The sequence below is a fragment of the Microtus oregoni genome, unplaced genomic scaffold (assembly GCF_018167655.1).
Source record: "Microtus oregoni isolate MIOR12 unplaced genomic scaffold, Mior012 000014F_ref0000157, whole genome shotgun sequence".
Taxonomy (NCBI): Eukaryota; Metazoa; Chordata; class Mammalia; order Rodentia; family Cricetidae; genus Microtus; species Microtus oregoni.
Genome location: NW_024543073.1, coordinates 10627756 through 10649505, shown reverse-complemented (window position 1 = coordinate 10649505; position 21750 = coordinate 10627756). Strand labels below are relative to the sequence as shown.

The window sequence follows — 21750 nt, the reverse complement described above, 5'->3', positions numbered from 1 at the left end:
TATGGAAAAGACCTGTTGAGGAAAACAAAGAACTGAATAAATGGGGGAAAAACAAAAACAAGCAAGCAAACAAAAACAACTCTCACAAAACATTATGAGATAAAGAAGAGCCTAAGATGCCACTGAGGTTTTTGCCTGGTGGTCTTCTACTTCAGGGCACACAGTCTGCTCTTAAGAGTAGTTTGTTTTCCCAGTGAGACTCCCTTGGAGGAAAAGAAATTTTCGTTTGCAAATGGTTATCAACTGAAGATAAAAATGCTGAAATTCTTAACTTTGTAGTTTTACTTCCCAATCAGCAAACTATGTGGGCCAAGAAAATCAAGTGATATTAGAAAATAGTTTGAATAAAATAATTAAATAGTATTTATAATTAAAAGTAAAAGTGATGCAACATAATAAAATATATAATATACAATTAATGTAGTAAATACAGGGAAACGACATTAGATGCTTAGTAGTTGAAAAAAGAAAGGTGTCAAACCAATAACTTACCATTGTTTAGAAATTTAGAAAAGATGAACAAAATTTTAAACAATAAACAGAAAGTTTTGAAAAAATAAAAAACTGAAAAGCAAAGAGCTGCTTTTTAAGAAGAATAAAATTAATAAATATTTATTGAAAGAGAAAGAAAAGATAGAGAGAAGAGAAAAACAGTGTCAGATCCAGGTGGAAAACTGGATACCCAACAGACAAAGACAGCACTGACTGATGCTACCATTTAATTTTGGCGCCTTACCTCCTTGAAAACAAACTACTGAACTTGGCCCCAAATAGATAACCTGGACCATGATTAAAAATCCTTCTATCAAAGCAATATTTAGAACACAGATGATTTTATTATAAATATTTAAGTAAGAATAAATTAATTCTCTACAGTATTTTTCAGAATGTAGAAAAGTAGAAAACTAACACATTTCAAAATAGCATCATTACCTCAAAAATAAACCAGACAGTAACCAAAGTAAAGCACAGCACAGACAACTTCAGACTTTTAACTTTTATGAGCAGAGACAAAATTTCCTCAAAACACTATCAACAAATCGTTCTAACAGTGTAGAGAAAGATACAGCATAATACCAAAAGTAAAGTTGACTTATGTGAGACCTGCTCCATAAGTGATAATTAATACCAACACTGAAGATATCCGGTCATGAGATTAACACAGAGAGCTTCTGATGAAAGTCTACATCTATTTATAGTGACACTTCCTCCACCCTGTAGGAACCTCAGAGAGGACGCACACAAAAATATCTAGACATATAAGACCTCACATTTGAAGAAAACGAACAAGTGTTTTCCAGCTAACATCAAGAAACATACAAGGGTGTCTCTCCTCCTTCTTCTAGTCTGCATTAACCTGGGGTTCCACCAAGGGAATGGGGAAGAGAGAGAGTCACCAGGTTGGGAGGGAGAAGTAAGGCTATTTTTATCTGCAGGCCAAGTGTGTGGTTTCAATAAGAATAGCCCCCACAGGCTCATATATTTGAACGTGAGAGGGATTAGGCGGTGTGGCCTTGTTAGAGGAAGTGTGTCATTGGGGGTGGACCTTGAGGTTTTAAATGCTCAAATCAGGCCCAGTGTCTCTCTCCTCCTGCTGTCTGTTAATCTGAATGTAGAATGCTTATCTTCCTCCCCACTACCATGTCTGCCTATATTCTTGTTGCCATAGTCATGGTGTCTCTTCACAACAATAGAATACTGAGCAAGTTACAAATACTCATCTAAGTAGAAAATACCAGTTTGGACATCTACCAGAAGCACGAAGAGTGGACTAGCATTCCTAACAGGTGGCAGCTGAAAGAGCATAGCACACCAGATCAACATAGAGCATTGTGTTTCTGTACATTGTAACTAATAACCAGAAAGTGACATTTAAAAAATCCCTAATCTCTATAGGTAGAATTAAGACATGAATTATTTAAGGATAATTTGACAAGAGATATCAATTTTACCTGTACTCACTGAATCCCAAGACACAAAGTCAAAACCAAAATAGTATTAAACATTAAAAATGTAAATTTAAATAAAAATACAAAATAACTTTTGCTTAAAAGACAGAGGGCCCAGGTACAAATCTAACTAACCATTTATATGTTCTGAGTGCTAAAATCTGTAAACACTAATGAAAATTTAAACATTTGTGTGTGGGAGGGAAGGTTTATTATGTTCACAGACGAGGAGAATCGCAGCAAACACTGCACGGCTCTGCAAACTGACCTCTAGATGTGCACAAGTCTCAAGTCCCAATAGAATGTTTTATAAAGTTTCATCCTAAATTTCCTGTGTGAAACCACAGGAACCAAATTTTCAAAAGGAACAACAAAGTTGGTAGAATCACAGAATCTTCCTTTAAGGTCTACTTTGGAGTTCTATAGAAAAGGGTCTACTTTCACAGGACAGAGATTAAGAGGAAATCAACAAAGAGGAAGTCATATGCATGTCCAACTGATTTTCAATAAACCACAAAAATATTTCCAGGGAGAAAGGATGGTGCTTTCAACAAATGATGCAGAAACAATAGCATACCACCATTAAAAACAACACTTTGACTTAAACCTCATATTTGATTTTTTAAAATGTCAGTTTAACATAAATCAAAATTCTCTATATGAGCATAAAACTTTCAGGAAAAAAACATTGGGAAAAAAATCTTTATAACCTAAAGTCATCTAGAGTTTTTAGATATGCTCTTATACCAAAAACCAGAACAATTAAAGAAAAACTGTATTTGAGAAGTTGAACTTCAAAACATTTGCTTTCCAGGGAAATACTGTAACAGGAATAAAAGAACAAACAGGGCGGGCACGATAAAATATGCAATAAATTACACATCCAATGTAGGATCTGTACTCAAATATGTGAAGAATTCTTAAAACTGAATGGGAAAGAAATAACCAAATCAAAACATATATAAAGCCAGAAATGTCCTTTGTCTTCTTTTGGCAGCCCTATCTCCACAAGAGACCAGAGATGCCTGGAGTGTCTGGGGGCTCTGATCCACAATCCTGTTCCTTAATCATTTTAGGGCAGCCTCTTTGAAGGGGCAAAGTAGCATTAAAAGACCAAATTCTTTCTATTTAAGAGAATAGATTTTTCTGGTCTGGCTGAATCAATTTCATGGCCAGGGACCACCCACAGGCAAGAGGATCTGTCCCTAGGAAGGTAGATTCACCTTAAACCCTGCCAAAATGATGGGTGGAATAATTATTCCTTTAATGAGATACTCTCCATCTCCACCCCAGCACAGTCTGTTCTAGAGCCAGAGACACACAGCTTTCCAAAGACTTGCCAGATTTTCTGAATTACTCAGGAAAAAAAAAAAAAAAAAAGGAAAACTTAAATTCCTTTCGCCATCTACCTCTTTTCTAAGGATGGCTTCCCTAACACTTTAGGCTTTCCCTTCTCTCTTTCATTTTTCTCATCTTGACAGGCTGAAATTTACAACTCACCTATCTGCAAGTGTTTTTCTTTTAAATTCCTGTAAAGCTGTCCTCAAGCGTAGAGAGGAGTGCACAAAAAATGTGAACACACTTGAAGAAGATGACGCTCAAGCTTGTTTTTCTTTTTAATAGAATTACTAAAAATTGGCTGTGGTTTCTTTTTGATAGCAATCTTATATCTTCAAAGTAAGAATTTTAGGACTATATACATACTATTAGTAAATTCTAACATGGTTTATGAGTAAAAACTAAGCACATGAAATTAGGGGTATGAGCTTTCAAACTAAAGTCTGACACTAGCAAGTATATATTCAAATAGCTGAAACAGAAAGAATTAAAGAACGGTTGCTGTTGGCCTCAGGAATGCACTGAGTGAGAGATTTCATCATTTGCTGTGTGGATTGCACAGTAGACAGCCACTCTGGAAACAATTTCACAGTAACTAAATACATACTTACCATATGATCCAGCAATCCCACTCCTGAGTATTTACTCTAGAAAAATAAAAAAAAATCAGATTTACTCAAAATTATGTACATGAATGATTATCACAGTTTGATTCATAACTGCTAACACCGGAGACAATCTACTCATCTTTTTATGCTAGAGAAATCATGATGCTTTTACAGAATGGAATACTATTGAGCAGTAAAAAGAACATAATAATTTATAGATTCATGCAGTAAATAGATAAATATCATCATCAAGTTTGCTTAGTAAACAATATCAGTCTCTAGAGTACACGTTTTATGTTTCTATTTCTAAATCATTGTTTTATAACATTATAAGTAAAACAATAACTAAATAAAGGAATGGAGCACAGATTAGTGATCCTCAGGGGTTGGCTAAGGATGGACAAAGCATGACTTAGAGGCATGCAGGGCAAGGGATTCCTCTGTATCCCCTGTCTGGGCACGAGATGAACCATACATGTATTTAGTAAAAGAGTATATGCCAGAAGTAGATATATTTTAACATGTGACAATTAAGAAAAAAGGAATTATGTTTGATTGGAAAGAGGTTTGATGGTTGAATACAGAACAGTGCCATGTCTTCCCCAAAGAAGACACTCAATCAATTATTGTTGAGTAGAGCAGTAATTCTATTCAACTGGCTGTATCTTCTCTTCTGATAGCAATCTTGTATCTTCAAACTTTAAGCATTTTAATAAAATATTAATATTATATCTGTGAGAGTATCTCTAGCTTAAACAAAACTTCATTTAAAATGTCATGTGGCAGAAATGTAGTATTCCTAACCAATTATTTGAAACTCTAACAAATATCATTAATAAGATCTTAACAATTAAAAAAAAACTAAAACACTGGTGACAATAACTGAAGATGACAAAGAAGAGATGGGAAGACATTGTGTTCACAGACTCAAGGAGTAAGCTGGGAGAACGCCTGTATTACCTGCATGGCAAGACACTGTGTTCACAGACGGAGGGGGAGGGGGGGGAGTGAGCTGGGAGAATGCCTGTACTACCTGCATGGCAAGACACTGTGTTCACAGACGGAGGGGGAGGGGGGGGGAGTGAGCTGGGAGAATGCCTGTACTACCTGCATGGCAAGACACTGTGTTCACAGACGGAGGGGGAGGGGGAGTGAGCTGGGAGAACTCCTGTACTACCTGCATGGCAAGACACTGTGTTCACAGACGGGGGGGAGTGAGCTGGGAGAATGCCTGTACTATCTGCATGGCAAGACACTGTGTTCACAGACTGCAGAGTGAGCTGGGAGAACGCCTGTACTACCTGCATGGCAAGACACTGTGTTCACAGACTGCAGAGTGAGCTGGGAGAACGCCTGTACTACCTGCATGGCAAGACATTGTGTTCACAGATGGGGGGAGTGAGCTGCGAGAACGCCTGCATACCTATAGTCAACTACTACACCTTCAACTGACTTAGGTATAAGTGAACTTCTCCACCAATATTATCATAGCTTCACAGAATTTTACCATAAGTGACAGTGCAAAAAATTACTCATTTATATAGCATATACTTTGCTACTGTCTACAAATATCCTAACTAGAATGTGATTACTAGCAACAAGTCAAAATTGCAACAGATAATTCCTGTAATTATACTCTGTAACTAAAGAAGAAAATCCTGATAATCCAGCTGAAGCACTCACTGAAGTAATTTTATTTTATTGAGTCTATGGATAAGATCATAAGTTATAATGATTTCACCTAACAAAAATACAAAGCAGGTTCAGCTTTGTATTCATGCTTATGATATTGTTAATATAGTATACTCTAATAAGAACTAACGTCCATTACTAATATGCAAGTAATCAATGTGATTGTCAAAAAATTGTTTTACATGGAAATACACTGGCTCCCAAACTTTCAGACTCATAGCTTGTTCTCCACTGACTTTTTTGGCTTCCTCAGTAAATAAATCTTATTGTCTCCTTTCAGTCACACAACCATGAAAACACTGGAGGGGGCACACAAGTAGTTCAAGGACTAGGGAATCAAGCTCTACTACAAAATGTCAGCCTGAGTAAATTCCCCTCAGGTGTGTTTCGACATTCAGCACTTATTCATGTCTGGGCCACATGAGCATGTGAATATAGTTTCTTGAATATTAAATCAGAATAAATGTGACAAAAAGTGAATGAACTATTACCAGATTAGACTTGGAAAGACATTTTTTTAGTAAGTCAGTGTGAAATAAAACCATAGCAAAACCAATCTAAACATAGGATAGATTTAAACTACTACGACAAGTCATCCAATCTCATTATCATAAGGTGAGTGGTCTTCTAATGTATTAGCAGAATTAGCGAAAATTGCAAAAGGGGCTTTCTCTGAACGTATATGAAGCATAGGAGCAGTGCTTCACAGTGCCAAAGACAGGAAGGCTGCCTAATTCCTAAGTGCACATGCCATCTCAGAACTTAAAGCTGAGTGAGAATTTAGAATACAACTATTCAAATTTACCTCTGTTCTGCAAGCCCCAGGACTTACAATACTCTCTTTATTTTTGCTCAACTCTGATTTCAAAGCACTGACCTGCTTCTGTAGCCATCTTTCGTGCCTCTTCCGTTGCCTTCTTAGAGTCCTCAACTTGCTCCTCTCTCTGCTATTCAGCCTGTGGTTAATGGTGCCCAAGGGGAAACTGGCGGAGCGCAGAAAGTCCAGAGGGGAGAGGTGTTCTTCTTGGTCTGAGGCATCCAGCACGCTCCTCCCCGATGAGGGCAGATCCATCAGGAATGTCAGGCTGTTAGCATTAGCGTGATCAGAGTATAGGGAAGAAGCTTCTAGGCCACACTGAAATTCTCTTCCTCTTTGTGCCTGGGTCTCATGGGGAGCCACAGAAAGTCTGTGCAGCAGCAGATTAGGATCAAAACTGGGTGGGTTTTGAAAGGAACAGTCGCTTCTACTACACGGCAAAGCCAAGGCCGAGAGGTCAATGGGCTGTGTTTCATTTAGCGTGGGATAGGTAGTAGTCTTACTATGGGTTTCATATAAAGTGGATAACAAAGGCAGCTTCTCATTGATGTTCAGGTCCAAACTCTGTGTCTTTCTATGAGAAGCTCTGGAAGAGCGCCTGCCGGCCGCTCGCTGAAGAACAAAAGGCTGGTATTTTGGGTCCCGGGCTTTGAAGAACAGTTTCTCATTCTTCATCTCAAAATATGTCGCTCGCACCTCCAGGCAGAGGGCTTCTGTTAGTCTTCCGAGGCCATTATTGTTTTGGGTCATGTTGAAAAGCCTGTGGTTTCTGATTTTGGAGCCACCACCTGTCACCAGCAGAGTCTCCTTATCACAACCTGACTGGACTCCGGGATGAGACAAGTATTCGAGCGCTGGCCTCATTAGGTTGCCCGCCAGTGCTGGTTGGTGATCAGTCCGGCTCTTGCAGAGATGTACAGCTGCGAGCTGGCCACAGGAACATTTTGGAGTGCTGACAAAATTAAAGCCCCCTAAGCGGGCCCCACAGAAAGGACAATTCAGTTTCCCAACTGTCCACTGGGCCTACAGGTATTAAAGAAAATAAAGATAATGCTTTCATTGTAAGTGACCAGAGAATGAGTTTAAAAGAAAAAAAAAAGCCGATCACATGAGCATTTTCTGTTACTGAAAAGGCGAACTTTCTGTTTTCTGATTAGTAGACAGAACAGCAGAGGAAAACAAGCTTTCCAGTAAACGGAGATAAGCAAGCAGCTACAAACTACTGGAATGATAGCATGTTGCAAATCGTGCCGAGTGAACAACCAAGAATTCCTAAAGAAAGTCCCTGAACAATAGGCTGAATAGAGATACAGTGGGAACTAATGAAAAGAAAAATACTCCATGGAACCAGGAAGCAAATCAAGTCCACAGAGCTTCATTTGCAAGTGAAATCTCACAGAATGTGTCTGTTCTGATTCACTTCTTGCATGCCAAGCATGGGCTTGGGGGCTGGGGGGATGGACAGACTTTATCAGCCAACAGAGGAAAGAGCTCCCTGGCTTTCTGTGTGCAGCCAGGAGGTACGGATTGCCCAGCTCAGATGGTGGACTTCCATACTTGGATTAGACATTAATGAACGGCTTTCCAAGCTGTCAAGGAAGACAGTGGGGCCTCTGGAGGGTTCTAAGCTACTCTGTGAGGATCTGGACACTTGGAAGCAGGACACCAGCAGGCTCCCAGGAAATCCTAATATAAGCACGGGTTCAAGTCGAGAGCCACCACGAGCCACTTTCTAAACAAAAGCAGAAGCTGCTCAGTGGGGAAATTTAATTAAAGTTTTCCAAAGATTAGAATATTTATACATTCCCAAGACAAGTATTTAACAATGTAAAATAAAATACCTGAAACACGCTATTAACAAGAAGAGTTCTTTTTCTGACAATATTTCATTAAATAGCACTTATGGCAGAACATTTCCATTTTCATCCACCCTGTAAGGGACACCGGGTATTCAGCTTATTTTATATGTGTGTACAAATGACGGATGCACAAAGATAATTCACTCGCCAGATACAACAGACAGATTCTAGGCACCAAGGATATACTACCTAGCAAAGGATAAAGTTTCCTGGTTTTGTGATGTTTAAGACATTAATGAGAAAAGAGCAAGCTAAATGTCAGTATGTCTGAATGGATGTGTGTATGACTATATATTTGTGTGTCATTATATGCTCATGTATATTTACCAGTGACATGTAACATAGTGTGCATGATCCTGCATAATATAGGCATATAAAACAGAGAGGAGAGAAAGGCAGTGAGAAGATAGACAGTGGTGGACAGCTGATGGTTGCTAGGCAATGTCTCACTGAAAACAAAGAGCAATGGAAATGGGGGAACAAACCAGGTTAGTATCTGTGAGCACATTCAGAGACTTGAAATACCAGGCGCAAAATCCTACAGAAAAGCTGAAATGCTCCAGCAAGAGGAGAGAGGCCAGTGCAATGGAGAGAAATACCATCTGTGTGTGTTGAGAGACCACGTCTAAGAAAAACAGAGCACAAAAGGATTTTGAAACCTATCTATTCCGAACTCTGGCCAGGAATCAAGAAAGTTACCTTTTGTATTAGGCGGTTTATCCACTCCGGAAGGCTCTCTACGTTCATGTGCCACAGACGACAAGTGCTTGGGGCGTCAACCGACTCATGTCTGTCCTGTTGTGGAAATGGATATTAGCAATCATCACTGCAGAACTGATCTCACAATTTAATTTCCATATCAAAGAAAAATGAAAAATAACAACCCCGCTTTAAACAGAAATCAGATATGTGTATTGCCTTCTTTCCCTTGTTCTCATCGGCAAAACAGGGGCCAAGTTTCTTCTTTTGCAGGAAGTAACTATCTGTGACCCAAACATTGTCAGTGAATGACACATCCGGTGCCCCTTCTTTATTTCTATGTGTGAGTAAATAGTGTTCTTTGTAGGAACTGTCCTCAACCTTCAATCTCTGATTTTATTTGGATTCTAGCTGACCATAAATGTGATGGACAGGAACAGAAACAGTGCAGAAGAATCTACATGCTGAAGAAACAGGAGGTCTGTGGTTTTCCTCCTGCCTTTTGTCCTGAAGCCATCAAATCACCAGGAAAGATTCCCGGATTCCCTTTAAGGAGGCCAGGAGACTTCCTTGTGACAGGTGCCTTCCTTATGCAGGAAAGGAACACCCTCACCTGTGAGCACATGAAGAATCTCCATGGACAGGCCATGTGTTAAGCTCCCCCAGGCTGTAACCACAAAAACATATTCCCTGTACAAGGATCAACAAAAATTTAACCAGAGGTCTAAAGCAGCCATGTAGAGTGTATAAATAATTGAGACACAATGGCTTCCCATCCTGTCAGAGAAACGGTGGTAGAGCAGGGTGAAGATTTGTGTCTTGATTATGTATGACTCTGGCCAGTAAATGTATGTCTCTGAACTTCAGCTTCTCTCCTATAAATCCCTGCTAGGTGACCAGAAGGGATCCAAGGACTCTCCTGAGGATACATTTCACTCTGTGAGAGTCCAGGAAGGTGGTGGCTGAGAGGAACACAGAAAGGACAGGCTTCCACCCAACACCACTTCTGAGGGTCAAAGTTGGCACTGAATAGTTCCATAGGTAGCGAATCACAGTGCTTTTTCTCTTAGATTTCCTGTGCAATGACACAACTGTCACTCTGGTCAGGTTAGCACAGTAACAAACAAGGAGGGCCTACTCACCTACTAACTGAATCATAGCGAATGTGAAAGCAGTGGAGCTGAACGTCTCAAAGCGCATTCCATTAAAATCATCTCCCTTAGGGTGTGACTCGGAACCAAGATCACCCACGGCAATTTATGTATAATTTCCCAAGCTGAACCCTCTGAGACCCTACAACTACTTTTCTCTTCTGCCATTAGATCTTAGTAGGTTTAGACAAAACACTGCAGTGCGATTTATTTATAAACTGGTTAGATCTATAAGGAAGACAGCTCAATTTAATTTCCTTCAGGCAAACAAATGAAACAATGACCCGACAATGTAAATTAGAAAGGAAAAGGGACATGAGGCACTGCTCCACGTTAGACCACATTTCACTATTTTTAATGCTGTACACAACAGTAGTTCATGTACTACCAACTACAATCAGTAGTAATCCCTGACCAAGAAGCATTTACAAATAGGAAGAGCAAGTGGTTCTGGTGCCCTGTTACACACTTCAGGGAGTGTGCTGTTACACAGTATAGGGAGTGTGCTCTTACACACTTCAGGGAGTGCACTGTTACACACTTCAGGGACGGTGCTGTCACACACTTCAGGGAGTGCTCTGTCACACACTTTAGGGAATGCGCTGTATAGATGTGTGCTATCTGCACCCATGCAAGTGAGACAGTATGCAGGTGTGTGCTATCTGCACCCATGCAAGTGAGACAGTATGCAGGTGTGTTCTATCTGCACCCATGCAAGTGAGACAGTATGCAGGTGTGTTCTATCTGCACCCATGCAAGTGAGACAGTATGCAGGTGTGTTCTATCTGCACCCATGCAAGTGAGACAGTATGCAGGTGTGTTCTATCTGCACCCATGCAAGTGAGACAGTATGCAGGGGTGTTCTATCTGCACCCATGCAAGTGAGACAGTATGCAGGTGTGTTCTATCTGCACCCATGCAAGTGAGACAGTATGCAGGGGTGTTCTATCTGCACCCATGCAAGTGAGACAGTATGCAGGTGTGTTCTATCTGCACCCATGCAAGTGAGACAGTATGCAGGGGTGTTCTATCTGCACCCATGCAAGTGAGACAGTATGCAGGGGTGTTCTAGCTGCAACCCTGCCAACGAGACTGGTGTGTAGATGAGTTTTATCTGGGAGAAAGATGGACAATAAATACTGTTTTGTAAAAACTAAAGAAATGGTTGCAGAATGGCATGTATCTTGTGATAGGGATGGTTACATAAATATGCATTGGTTAGATTGACGGAAATGCTCATTTCAGTACAAAAACTATACTCTAGTAAAAACTGATCAAAACAAGCAAAAAAGATAAAATTATTCTAAAAGAATATTGATCAAAACATTTGCAAGATGGGTGTGGTGGCTTGTGCCTGTAATCCCAGAATTCAGGCGGCAAAAGAAGCAGTAATGAGTCTAAGATTAGCCTGGTTCCCAAGAAGACTTAATAAAATTTACATTAATTACTTGATTAAATTTAAAAATAATTTGTTCTCTATCTTCCTTGTTAGACAAAATTAAGCTCACCACTTTGGAGTTAACTATAAATAATTCTGATAGCAAAAAGTAGCTGCTTTTTTAACATGTACATTGGGGAATAAGGAAATATTAATTTCCAGATGAAAATACATAATAATGAACAAAAATTTCTCAGTTTTTAAAAAAATATTTGGAGAAACCAGGTTCTCTTGAGGATTGTGTCAAAACTACATTCGAGGCCAAACAATGTAAACAAATTTGCCAGTGGATCCGGGGACCAGGGTAGGAGAGTATTCACTTTGATGCAGGTAGATATACATGGATGAACTCATGCCAGACAATACAGATCTCTTCACTAGTGCCCGTTAGGGGCCTAACCTAAACTACTACCCTTCTGAAAACTTTAGATTTTTTTTTTTTTTTTTTTTTTTGGTTTTTCGAGACAGGGTTTCTCTGTGGTTTTGGATCCTGTCCTGGAACTAGCTCTTGTAGACCAGGCTGGTCTCGAACTCACAGAGATCCGCCTGCCTCTGCCTCCCGAGTGCTGGGATTAAAGGCGTGATTTTAAAATTAAAATTTGACAGAAATTTCAGATAATTAAAGCAGGTTTCAGTAGAAGAAAGGAAAATACTTAGGACCTGCATACTGCATTTCCTAGCTTCTACCCTGTTAAGAGGTAATGTTTTGTTTCCTTTTTAAGACACCAGATCTCTGGACTGGAGAGATGGCTCAGTAGTGACCAGTTGGTATAGTGCTTCCAGAGGGCTTGAGTTTGTCACCTAACATCCATGTTGGACAGCTCACAACTGCCTGTAACTCCAGTTCCAGGGGAGTTGACAGCTTTTAGCTCGGTGGGCACACACATTCACATGCACGCACTGGCACTCAGACACATATGTACCTATAATTCTTTTTTTTTTTAATTTAAACACTGCTTGGCCATTAGCTCTAACTTCTTATTGGCTAACTCTTACATTTGGCTTAACCCATCTCCATTAATTTGTGTATCGCCACGTGGTTGTGGCTTACCAGCAAGATTCTAAACAGCGACCATCTGAGGTGGAGGATCCATAGCTTCTCCAACTCTGTCCTTCTTCCTCCCAGCATTCAGTTCTGTTTTCTCTGCCTACCTAAGTTCTGCCCTATCAAATACATACCTATAATTAAAAAAATAAAATCCTTGTAGAGTTACTTCATCTCTGTGTTGTTTTATATAATGGGACAAAATAGAACAAGGCAAACAAACGACACCAGACAAGCATGATGCAGCTATTAACACACATAACCTAGACTTTGTAACTGGAAATGGGTAGAGGCTGGAATGGTTTTGAAGGACATGCTGGGAGAAGTATAGACTGCCATGAGTGAACTGACAGAGAACAAAGGAGCTGCAGGAAGGTCCAGCAGGGTCCTATTTGGGTTAAACAGAGGCAATCATACATGGGTAGAAATGTAGGTCTAGGGAAGATTCTGTAATTTGTAATTTGGCCATGCTGGTGAGTACCTGGAAACCCAGCACTGAGGAGTCTGAGGCAGGAGCATAGCACTTGAGGCTAAAATAGCTTCAGAGTGAGCCTGTCTTTTAAAAAATTAAAATCCAAACAAGGACAACCAAAAGCTCTCCTTGAAATTAAAAAATTCCAAAGAATTTGGGTGACCCGAGTCTGGCTTGAGGAAAGATAGAATGTAAGTGTGGCAAACTGGGATATTTTACAGGGAAAAAAAAAAAAGTATGTAAGCAGCAAAGCATTGAAGATGCTGCAAGGCTTCCAACTGCACACGGTGAAAACGCAGTAGAAGGGAAGGACAGACAGGCAAGGAATCTCTAAGGTGAAGGCCCAGGGTAAGTCTGAAAATTAGCCCTCCTACCCAGCGTCTTCGATTGCCTGACCCTTGCCCTATATTCTCAGTCACAGTGAGAACGGTTGGTTAAAAATTAAGACAAGGCCCCAGGTATGTCAAGAGCCATGCTAACAATAACCACAGACCTGCATAAACAAGCTTCTACAAATCCCCTGTACAAACACCTTGTTGTTACGACAAGTTGTATATTCCTGGAGGACTTAACCTCAAATTATACAAATTCTTTTTCTTATATCACCCCTGACCCTGTCCTTACACACATACACTTATGGCTTTTGCTTAAAAAGGACCTACTCCCTCTTCTCGGGGTCACAGGGTCTGATCTGGAACCTACCTGTGACCCCAACTTCTTAGAAGTTCTGGTACCCTGTGGTGATGAAATAAAGTTGCCGGTTTGCTACAGGATAATCCCTCTGTATGTGTGAAGAAGTATTCCTCTCACTGATTAATAAGGAGGCTGCTTTGGCCTAAAGCAAGGCAGAATAAGGCCAGATGGAAATCAAACTGAAAATACAGAGAGGAGAAGAGAGATGCAAGCCAGCCACCAGGGAAGCAAGACATGCTAGGGAACAGGAAAAGTGTCAAAGCCACATGGCAAAATGTAGATTAGAAATAGGTTAATTTAAGTTGTAATAGCTATTTAGTAATAAGCCTGAACAATATAGGTCAAACATTCTGTAATTAATATAAGTTTTTGTGTGATTATTTGGGATCGAGAGGCTGGGACAAAAGAAAAATTCCACCTCTGCTTATACCTCTAACTTTGGTGGCCTTGTCCTCAATACCTGCATAACTCCCAGGCCCAAGAGGTGAGACTAAGAGACCTTTTCTAAGGAAAGTGATATGGATAGAGAGAAAACGGGCTTTCCTCCTCAGCGCACAGTGAGAGGATGATGCTGAAGGCAGTTCAGAGTTTTCAAAATAAGCTAGGCCCTTGCAGACAAGGTATCCAGAAAGGTCCCTCAAATATCAAGGCTTCTGCTGTAGTCAAGTCTTTGCTTCCTGCATTGTAGGACAAGGGCTCCAGTGGGCCCTTGTGCAGCCCAGGTCTGTAAGGTATAAGCTGTAAACTTTGGTGGTTATTTGTATACTCAGAATCCAAAAGCTATGCAGCAAGGCTTTCTCCACCTAGATCCCAAAGGATATAGCCAACTGCATGGGAGCATTCCAAGAACTTGGCATGGGGAAGGAGTCTTTGTAGACTGAATCTATGGGAGTCAGGCCAATCTTGAGACCACAGACACAAATATAGAATGCTGTTAGCACAGAACTCCAGGAGAGCTGCAGACAGGAAGGCTCCAAGCCCTAAGAGCTGGTGTACTAGTAAAACCCACACAAGCCGTCAGGGCAGGGGTCCAGGGGTTTCTGTATCTATCCCTGCAGGCATGGAGTCACTCAGACAAGCAATCAGAGCAGGATTGCAGGTTTCTGGATCCTCCCCTGCAAGGAAAGGTGTCCAGAAGGTGGTGCTTCCCCTGTAAATTGCAGCCCCCTCAACCCCGCTGGATTCCATACCTACTTTGGACCAGCTGTCTAGTTTTCTCCTTTTCAAAAGAGACTACCTTTCCTATGCCTGGCTGGCCATTGTTTTAGAAGCTCAAAGTTTATTCTGATCTCACAGGCTCCCATCTGGAGGAGCTTGTCTCATCTACATCTGATTTACATGAGAATGATTTACATGAGACTGGGCTTTACATGATGGAAGTGGAGCTGGAAGCCTGAGACTTTGCAGTTAGCAGGAAGGAATGACTGTACTTTATGTTTGAAAAGAGCATGGATTGAGGTGGGCACAAAAGCACTGAGGCTCCTATGTTGACCCTTGGCATTCAGCAGTTGGTGCTTTTGGGGGAGTCCCCGGAAACTCCAGGAGGAACATCAAGAAGAGGTAGGTCCCTGAGGCCATGACTTCTTGAAGGTTCCAGTTGGTCCTCTTCTCTGTCTCCTGTCTGCCACGATATGAGGAGTATTTACTGAACACTCCTGCTTGCCTGGCACACTGTGCTGCCTCACTCCAGGCCCAGAACACCGAGTCCAGTGACCATGGAATGAACCCTCTTAAACGATAAGTAAGCAACTCCTTGCTCCAACGATTAGAATGTTTCAAAGACAACCAAGAATTTAGCCACAAGAGAGCAAAACCTTTAAAGCAATGAAATTAGGACCACCGAGAACTAATTTGATCTGTGTTGACCTCAGATGTAGGATAGAGAGAAGTTATCTGTAAATACTATGCCATTGAACACACGGACAAGAGCTCCTGGGGAGCACAGTATCTATGTAAGATCCTGTCTGTAGCCAACTTCTCACAGATGGCAAAGATGACAGAGAAGGAAATTTCGGAGGCTGGAAAGAGCTGATCCAGCCCCTTTCAAAGACAAGACTGTTGAGACCTAATGGAGCTGGCAAAGTTCTCTGAGACGATAGCCCATAAGGTTCACAGAACCACAGTCTAGAACTGCAGCCCTTCCACACCAGGCTAGCGGGTCATAAGCTAAAAGAACTACAGGCAAAAAGCCCTATACGTTCTTTCAAATATCGCAAGAAAACACATCTTGAATTTTATTAAGGAAGCACTTCAAGTCACAATGGGTCCCTACTTTCTCATTCAAAAGCAAGCAAACTACATGAAAATAAGAAAACACATCTGAATCCTTTTCCTGACACTCAAAACATAATACAATTATTATAATTTTTTCTACCCCCTGGAAAAAACATTCTAGCATTGTTTAGTCACTGATAATTCTAGGCCTTCAAACTTTAATCTAAGAAATCTATGGTTGTTACTTTCTACAGCCCTTGAGTAGCAACTTCCAGCAAGTTCTAGAGAAAATACAAGTGGCACTCAAGAAAATAATCTTGGTCAAGATCAGGAGTCTGCTGAAGGGCTATCCCAAATATATTGTTATTTTCTAAATAATTTATCCTCTGCATATATAGTCTCCAAATCCATAGATCCAATGAACCAGAAAATTAAAAAAAATCAGAAAAATGCATCACCATTACAGTAATTTATATCTAGAAATGTCATAAAATGACTCCTTACATAGTTTAAATCATATCAAATATTAAAAGCCACCCAGAGACAATTTAAAGCATGCACAAAGCTGTACAAGGTCATATGCAAACATTAGCTATGGGCCATGAACATCTGTACATTTTGGAACTTGTGTAGGGTCCAGAAACTAATCTTCGAGAGATATGAAAGACGAATGTGATTTTAATTTCTACATATCCCCAAACCTGAAGTATAATCTTATTTTGTTCATGCTGGAAATTCTTAATCCAAATGCTGAAGTAGTGGTCTTTCTTTCTGTAGGCCCGAAGTGCAGATCTCACTGAGTGGTAAACTGCACGGAATGACGTAGGAGTCATGACACCCTCAGATCATGTGACGGTGACTGACATACAGGGGACATGTCCACCTGCTTGACACCACCGGCATGCAACTTTCCAATATCCAGTGTAATCTTGATGAACTCCACTCACTCTGGCTTGCAAGGTTTTTTTTTTCCTTTGAAGATTAAAAAATGTGCGCGGCTAACAGCACACATGCTTTCATTTTTCTGTACTGTTGGAAAGTCTTTATTTGAAACTGAAATTATTAACATCAGTCATGCTCCACTAGATCGTTTTAATCTGTTTATAAAAGATTCTGGGAAATGACTTGGAAGTCACACAATCAAAGCCAACACCATAGTTTTCCCTAAATACTTTGCCTTTGACACAAAATGAAAGTACGGAGAACAGAGGCTTTGGAGAATGGGGTCAACTCTGTAAGACACCCGGGCTCTTGAGCTCTTCCCATTAGAAGGTGACACTTGCACAGATTAGCACAACTAATGAATCATAAGAGCCTCCTACAGATGAAGCAAATTAGAATTGACAAATAAAGTCAACTTTCCATTATAGAACTCAGAATCTGCCCTGACTTTTCAAGATTATTTACAGATTAGCAAAAACAATAAAATGAAAGAAGGAACAAATGAAAAAAAAAATCCACACTGGTAGAAAGACAAACAGATTATTGACTTTAAAGTGTGGGCCACACACACTTGGTAAGGAGACATACAATTATTATTAAGCAGAAAATGCTTACATTATGCTCACTATGCCACAGGAATTGCTTTAAGCATTTTTCCATGTTATAGCTAAGAATGCTAAAACAAGGAAAATTAAGCAACTTTTCAGAAACTTTTCAAGGTCACATACTACTAATAAAGCAAGGATTTCCAGCCAGTTAGTTCAGCTTCAGTTCTAAGGCACTGAGTTTCCAGCTGCTGCCTCCTGCAGCAGATAAAGCTACAGATTCTAGGACCATGCACTAACCTTACCTCCTGTGTGAGGATTTAAAGCACTGGCAATTTCTCCAACACTCACGGAAAGCAAACCTAAAGCTTACTTTTAATTAGCCAAAATGACCGACTACTGTGTATGGGAAAATGCATTTGGGGAGGAAGCTCCACTGGCTGTTTCGGCTTTGTGACATCCCAAGGAAATCACTTTAAGAACTATTAATAAAGCCAAACATGCTTCCCAGAACAGTTGCTCTTTCATGTTAGAGAAACAGATCTATGTGTGTGTGCGTGTGCCTACATGTGCCCGAGTGTGCCCACATGTGCATTCTTATGCAACATGGAGGCCGAAAGGAGAATGTTTTGAGGTGAGGGAGTAGAATAAAGTGGGGAAAGAGACGGAAGCATAACGAAGGGGACAAATACATGAAAAAGAGAGTGCTATGTACATGTTTTAATGCCATAATGAAGCCCATAATTTATACTCCAAACTAAATAATAAACCTAAAAGAAGAATCAAAAACAGCCTGACTAGAGGCATTTAAAGCCTTTTAAACAGCAAACATTTTGTCCTTAGTAATAAGGAACTTAAAGTCTAGAAAAGCTATTTCACTAAGATTTGAAACATTATAGTGAGATTGTTTTTATCAAGTGAGATGTAAAAGGAGGGAGGAGAAAACAACAAAAAAAAAGAAAAAGAAAAAAACAACAAAAAAGACCTAAGCTAATTTCTCATAAAGCTGGCAGGAAGATACACAATGCTTATAAATAAAATAATTTATCCAGGCAGCAGGGGGCACTAGTGCACCTCTCTTGTATTTTGCTTTCTGAGCACGGAATGGCTTCAGTTGTCTATACAGGACATGTATGAGTTTTTAATCATTGAATGGGACTTAATTTTGAAATTTCCATTGTATGGTTTCAATGTTTAAACACTGATGATTTAATACCATTAAATAATATTCTGAAAGATGTTTACAACTTGATTTTTTTTTTTGACCAAGCCTTGACCTTTATTAAAAAAGCCGCACGTTTATTTCGCTTTCTGACTCTGCGCTTGTGCCTTCAACACTTTCACAACAATTTTCTGCTCCTCAATAAGGAAAGCCCGCTTGATCCTGTCACGAACACACTTGGCACACATGGAGCCACCATAGGCCCGGCTGACATGCTTCTTTGTCTTAGACAATCTCATGAGGACTTTCGGTCTCACAGCACGAACCCCTCGGAGTCGGCCTGGACACACACCGCATGCTGATTTAGGTGCTTTTCCAACCTTCTTGGTGTAAAGGTAAACAATCCTGTTGCCAGGGGTTCGAGACAGCCTAGTTTTGTTGGATGCTGTGTTGTAGGAGAGCCTACGACGGTATGTCAAACGCTGGACCATCCTGAGTGCCTCTAAGCACCGTCCCCGGAAGAGCACAACTTGGTTTTAAAGTGTAGGCAGTAACATTATCTCATCAACTTCTTTAAAAATGAGTAACCCATACTGTTTAACCTCTGCTGCTGTGCAGACCCAGGGACAAACTCCATAGAAGACTATCATTTAGCATTGCTATTTGTTATTAGTTAAATGTTTAAAGGGTTACTAACTTAAGAGACCCCAAATTCTTTGGACTTTTTGGTGTTGTAGACATACTACAGAGATTTTGAACAGGCTGATGCTGGAGGTTTCCATACTCTGTGTCCTATATGCCTTCACTTATTCAGTCCCTGAAGAAGCCTTCTCCTTGCAAATACGCCCAGAACTCTGTCAATCTCTCTCTCTTACCATGCCCTATACTTTTCCTTTTGCCAATTCTATAGATAATAACTGAGCACTTCTTTGATTGACTAATATCTAATATTTTTATGATTAGTAAAAAATAAATATTCAATATTAATACAGAAATTTAAACTATTGATATTTATTATAATGGATCTACAATAATGAAAGAATTATGATTATGTTAATATGGCATACTAATAGTGAGTGATAAATCCTGGAAACAGATAATCCTGAACAGATAATCACTCTTTTGTTGATCTTCAAATTTCCAGGGGCTATAATTGACTTGTGGTAGATCCTCTCAGGCTGCCATAATAAAATTCTATTAAGCTGAAGGAACTAAACAACAGAGACAAACTTTTGTATTGTTTTAGAGGCTACCTGTCCAAGGTCAGGGTGCCTGATTATCTGGCCTTTGGTGAGGGTTCCTCTTATCTCACAGACAGCTAGTTGCCTTTTTCTTTTTACCTCCCATATTCTCTCCTGCTATATAAAGCATCTTATCCCAATGCATCCTAGAACTGCCCAGACTCAGTGCCTAGACACACTGTGAACTTGAGCAAAATTACTTTTCTCTGTATTTCAGTCTTCTTATCCTTAAGGTAGAGACAACAGATTATTTTCCTCTAATTACTCTAATGAAAAAATAAGTTCAAATAATAAAAACATAAACAACATAACTATAAAATGTCTTTGAATCAATAAGTACATTTAAAAAAAAAGCAGTTTCCAGTATTAGCTGCCAACAAAATATAAGGCAAACTCTAATGATACAGCACTTACAGTACCATATCTGCAGGGTTAAAATTTTATTACCTGAACATACATATCATACATACATACTTCTTAGTTTAATAATAAGCCTAAATCATTTAAAAATCATAGCTGGTTTTGGAGTTGGACAATGGCTATCCTTCTCTATATCCAAACATGTTGTTTAAAGAAAAATTTAAAGTTTCTATCTCATATCAGGAGCCATCTGGTATAGGACAGAAAGAAGAAAGAATTCAGGAAAAATTTTACTTCTTCCCATAGCTATTTTTGTCTCTATTGTACCTTTCATTGAATATATGTCTATATGAATAATGATTAAGTTTTCCACAATGAACAATAAATTTTCCTGTAGTAACCTTTGAAGTTTTCAGGAAGAAGATGGAGCCCTACAACAACGACTCCACCTGGTTGATATGACATCACGATGCTGATACCATTCCTTTAAGGTAAGTTTTGGGTACAAGCTGCTCAAGATGATTCCAACTTGGGTAGCTGAGATGGTGCACCCTTTGACAATGTTCTGGCTAGAACTTAAAATAAGAGCCTCAGAAAAACCCTACCGAATACTCAGAAACTATTTGCAGTTATGCCAGATAGTAATCTTGAAACTTAACCATCATTTTAGTTTCCCAGGATCCCATAGAAAGAATATCGCTCCCACGAGAGCTGGAAGTATTTCTAGAAGATGACATCCCTTCTCCCAACAAAGTTTGTCCTCAGGATTAGGGACATCTATTAGGGGTTGATTATAAGTGGTATAGGGTGGGGGTTGGGGTGGAAATTAAGTAGGCTCAGGGATCTTTTTTGAAAAGAGAGAAAAAGGAATTGAATAGGATAATAGGTAGATCAGTGTGAGTAATAATAATAGTGAGTAATAATGAGAATACTTGTAAGCTATTATTCATAGAAAATTTACATTGGTATAGGTTCTTGTACATTGATACAAATTCATATTATATCTGTCATATTGAATATGCTCCTATGTTTGTTTACAATATTTGTGAACTTAGGCAAAGTTTTTTGTCATATTGAATGCATGTATGTTTCTACTTCTCCTTATGATATTTTGCATACTGATGCAATTTTAGGATATATTAATCATATTACACTATATATTTCTACCTCCAATGAAGATATTTATATATTGTTTACATTTTGAAATCATTGTTCTCATATCCTGCATAGTTATTTAAAGATTGTTTAATATTTTAATATGAAGGCATTGTCTTTAAATTATATAGGTATTAAGAATTATAGATCAATAGTCATCCATGCTTGCTATACTTATAGCTAGACCAATCAGGTTCCTTAGATGCACAGAGATTATATTCCACATAATAGGTAATATTCAACCACTTCAAAGTACTGTAGAATATGACATTTAAATAACTTAGGATTCTGTTGACGTGAGACACTATTGTTCCTGGCAGCACCAATCTATTCCTGAGAGAATGTTGGGCACTGAAGATTCTTCACTTGG

General features: G+C 39.5%; 2 protein-coding genes across 5 annotated transcripts in view; both read right to left on the bottom strand.

Annotated features, from left to right (window-relative positions):
• The window catches only part of Rnf180 (ring finger protein 180), a 150563-nt gene that overhangs the window by 108659 nt on the left and 20154 nt on the right, over nucleotides 1-21750 (bottom strand). For all 4 annotated transcript variants that reach the window (XM_041663756.1, XM_041663754.1, XM_041663753.1 and 1 more), the window contains exons 3-5: nucleotides 8963-9058; nucleotides 6465-7427; nucleotides 3899-3934 (exon numbers count right to left, since the gene is read on the bottom strand). In XM_041663756.1, coding sequence (XP_041519690.1) covers nucleotides 3899-3934; nucleotides 6465-7427; nucleotides 8963-9058 — 1095 coding nt within the window. The remainder of the gene's footprint in view (nucleotides 1-3898; nucleotides 3935-6464; nucleotides 7428-8962; nucleotides 9059-21750) is intronic.
• On the bottom strand, nucleotides 18741-19146 carry LOC121455965 (60S ribosomal protein L34). The gene has a single exon (XM_041663757.1). The coding sequence runs from the start codon at nucleotides 19113-19115 to the stop codon at nucleotides 18762-18764; it is 354 nt and encodes a 117-aa protein (XP_041519691.1). The 5' UTR covers nucleotides 19116-19146; the 3' UTR covers nucleotides 18741-18761.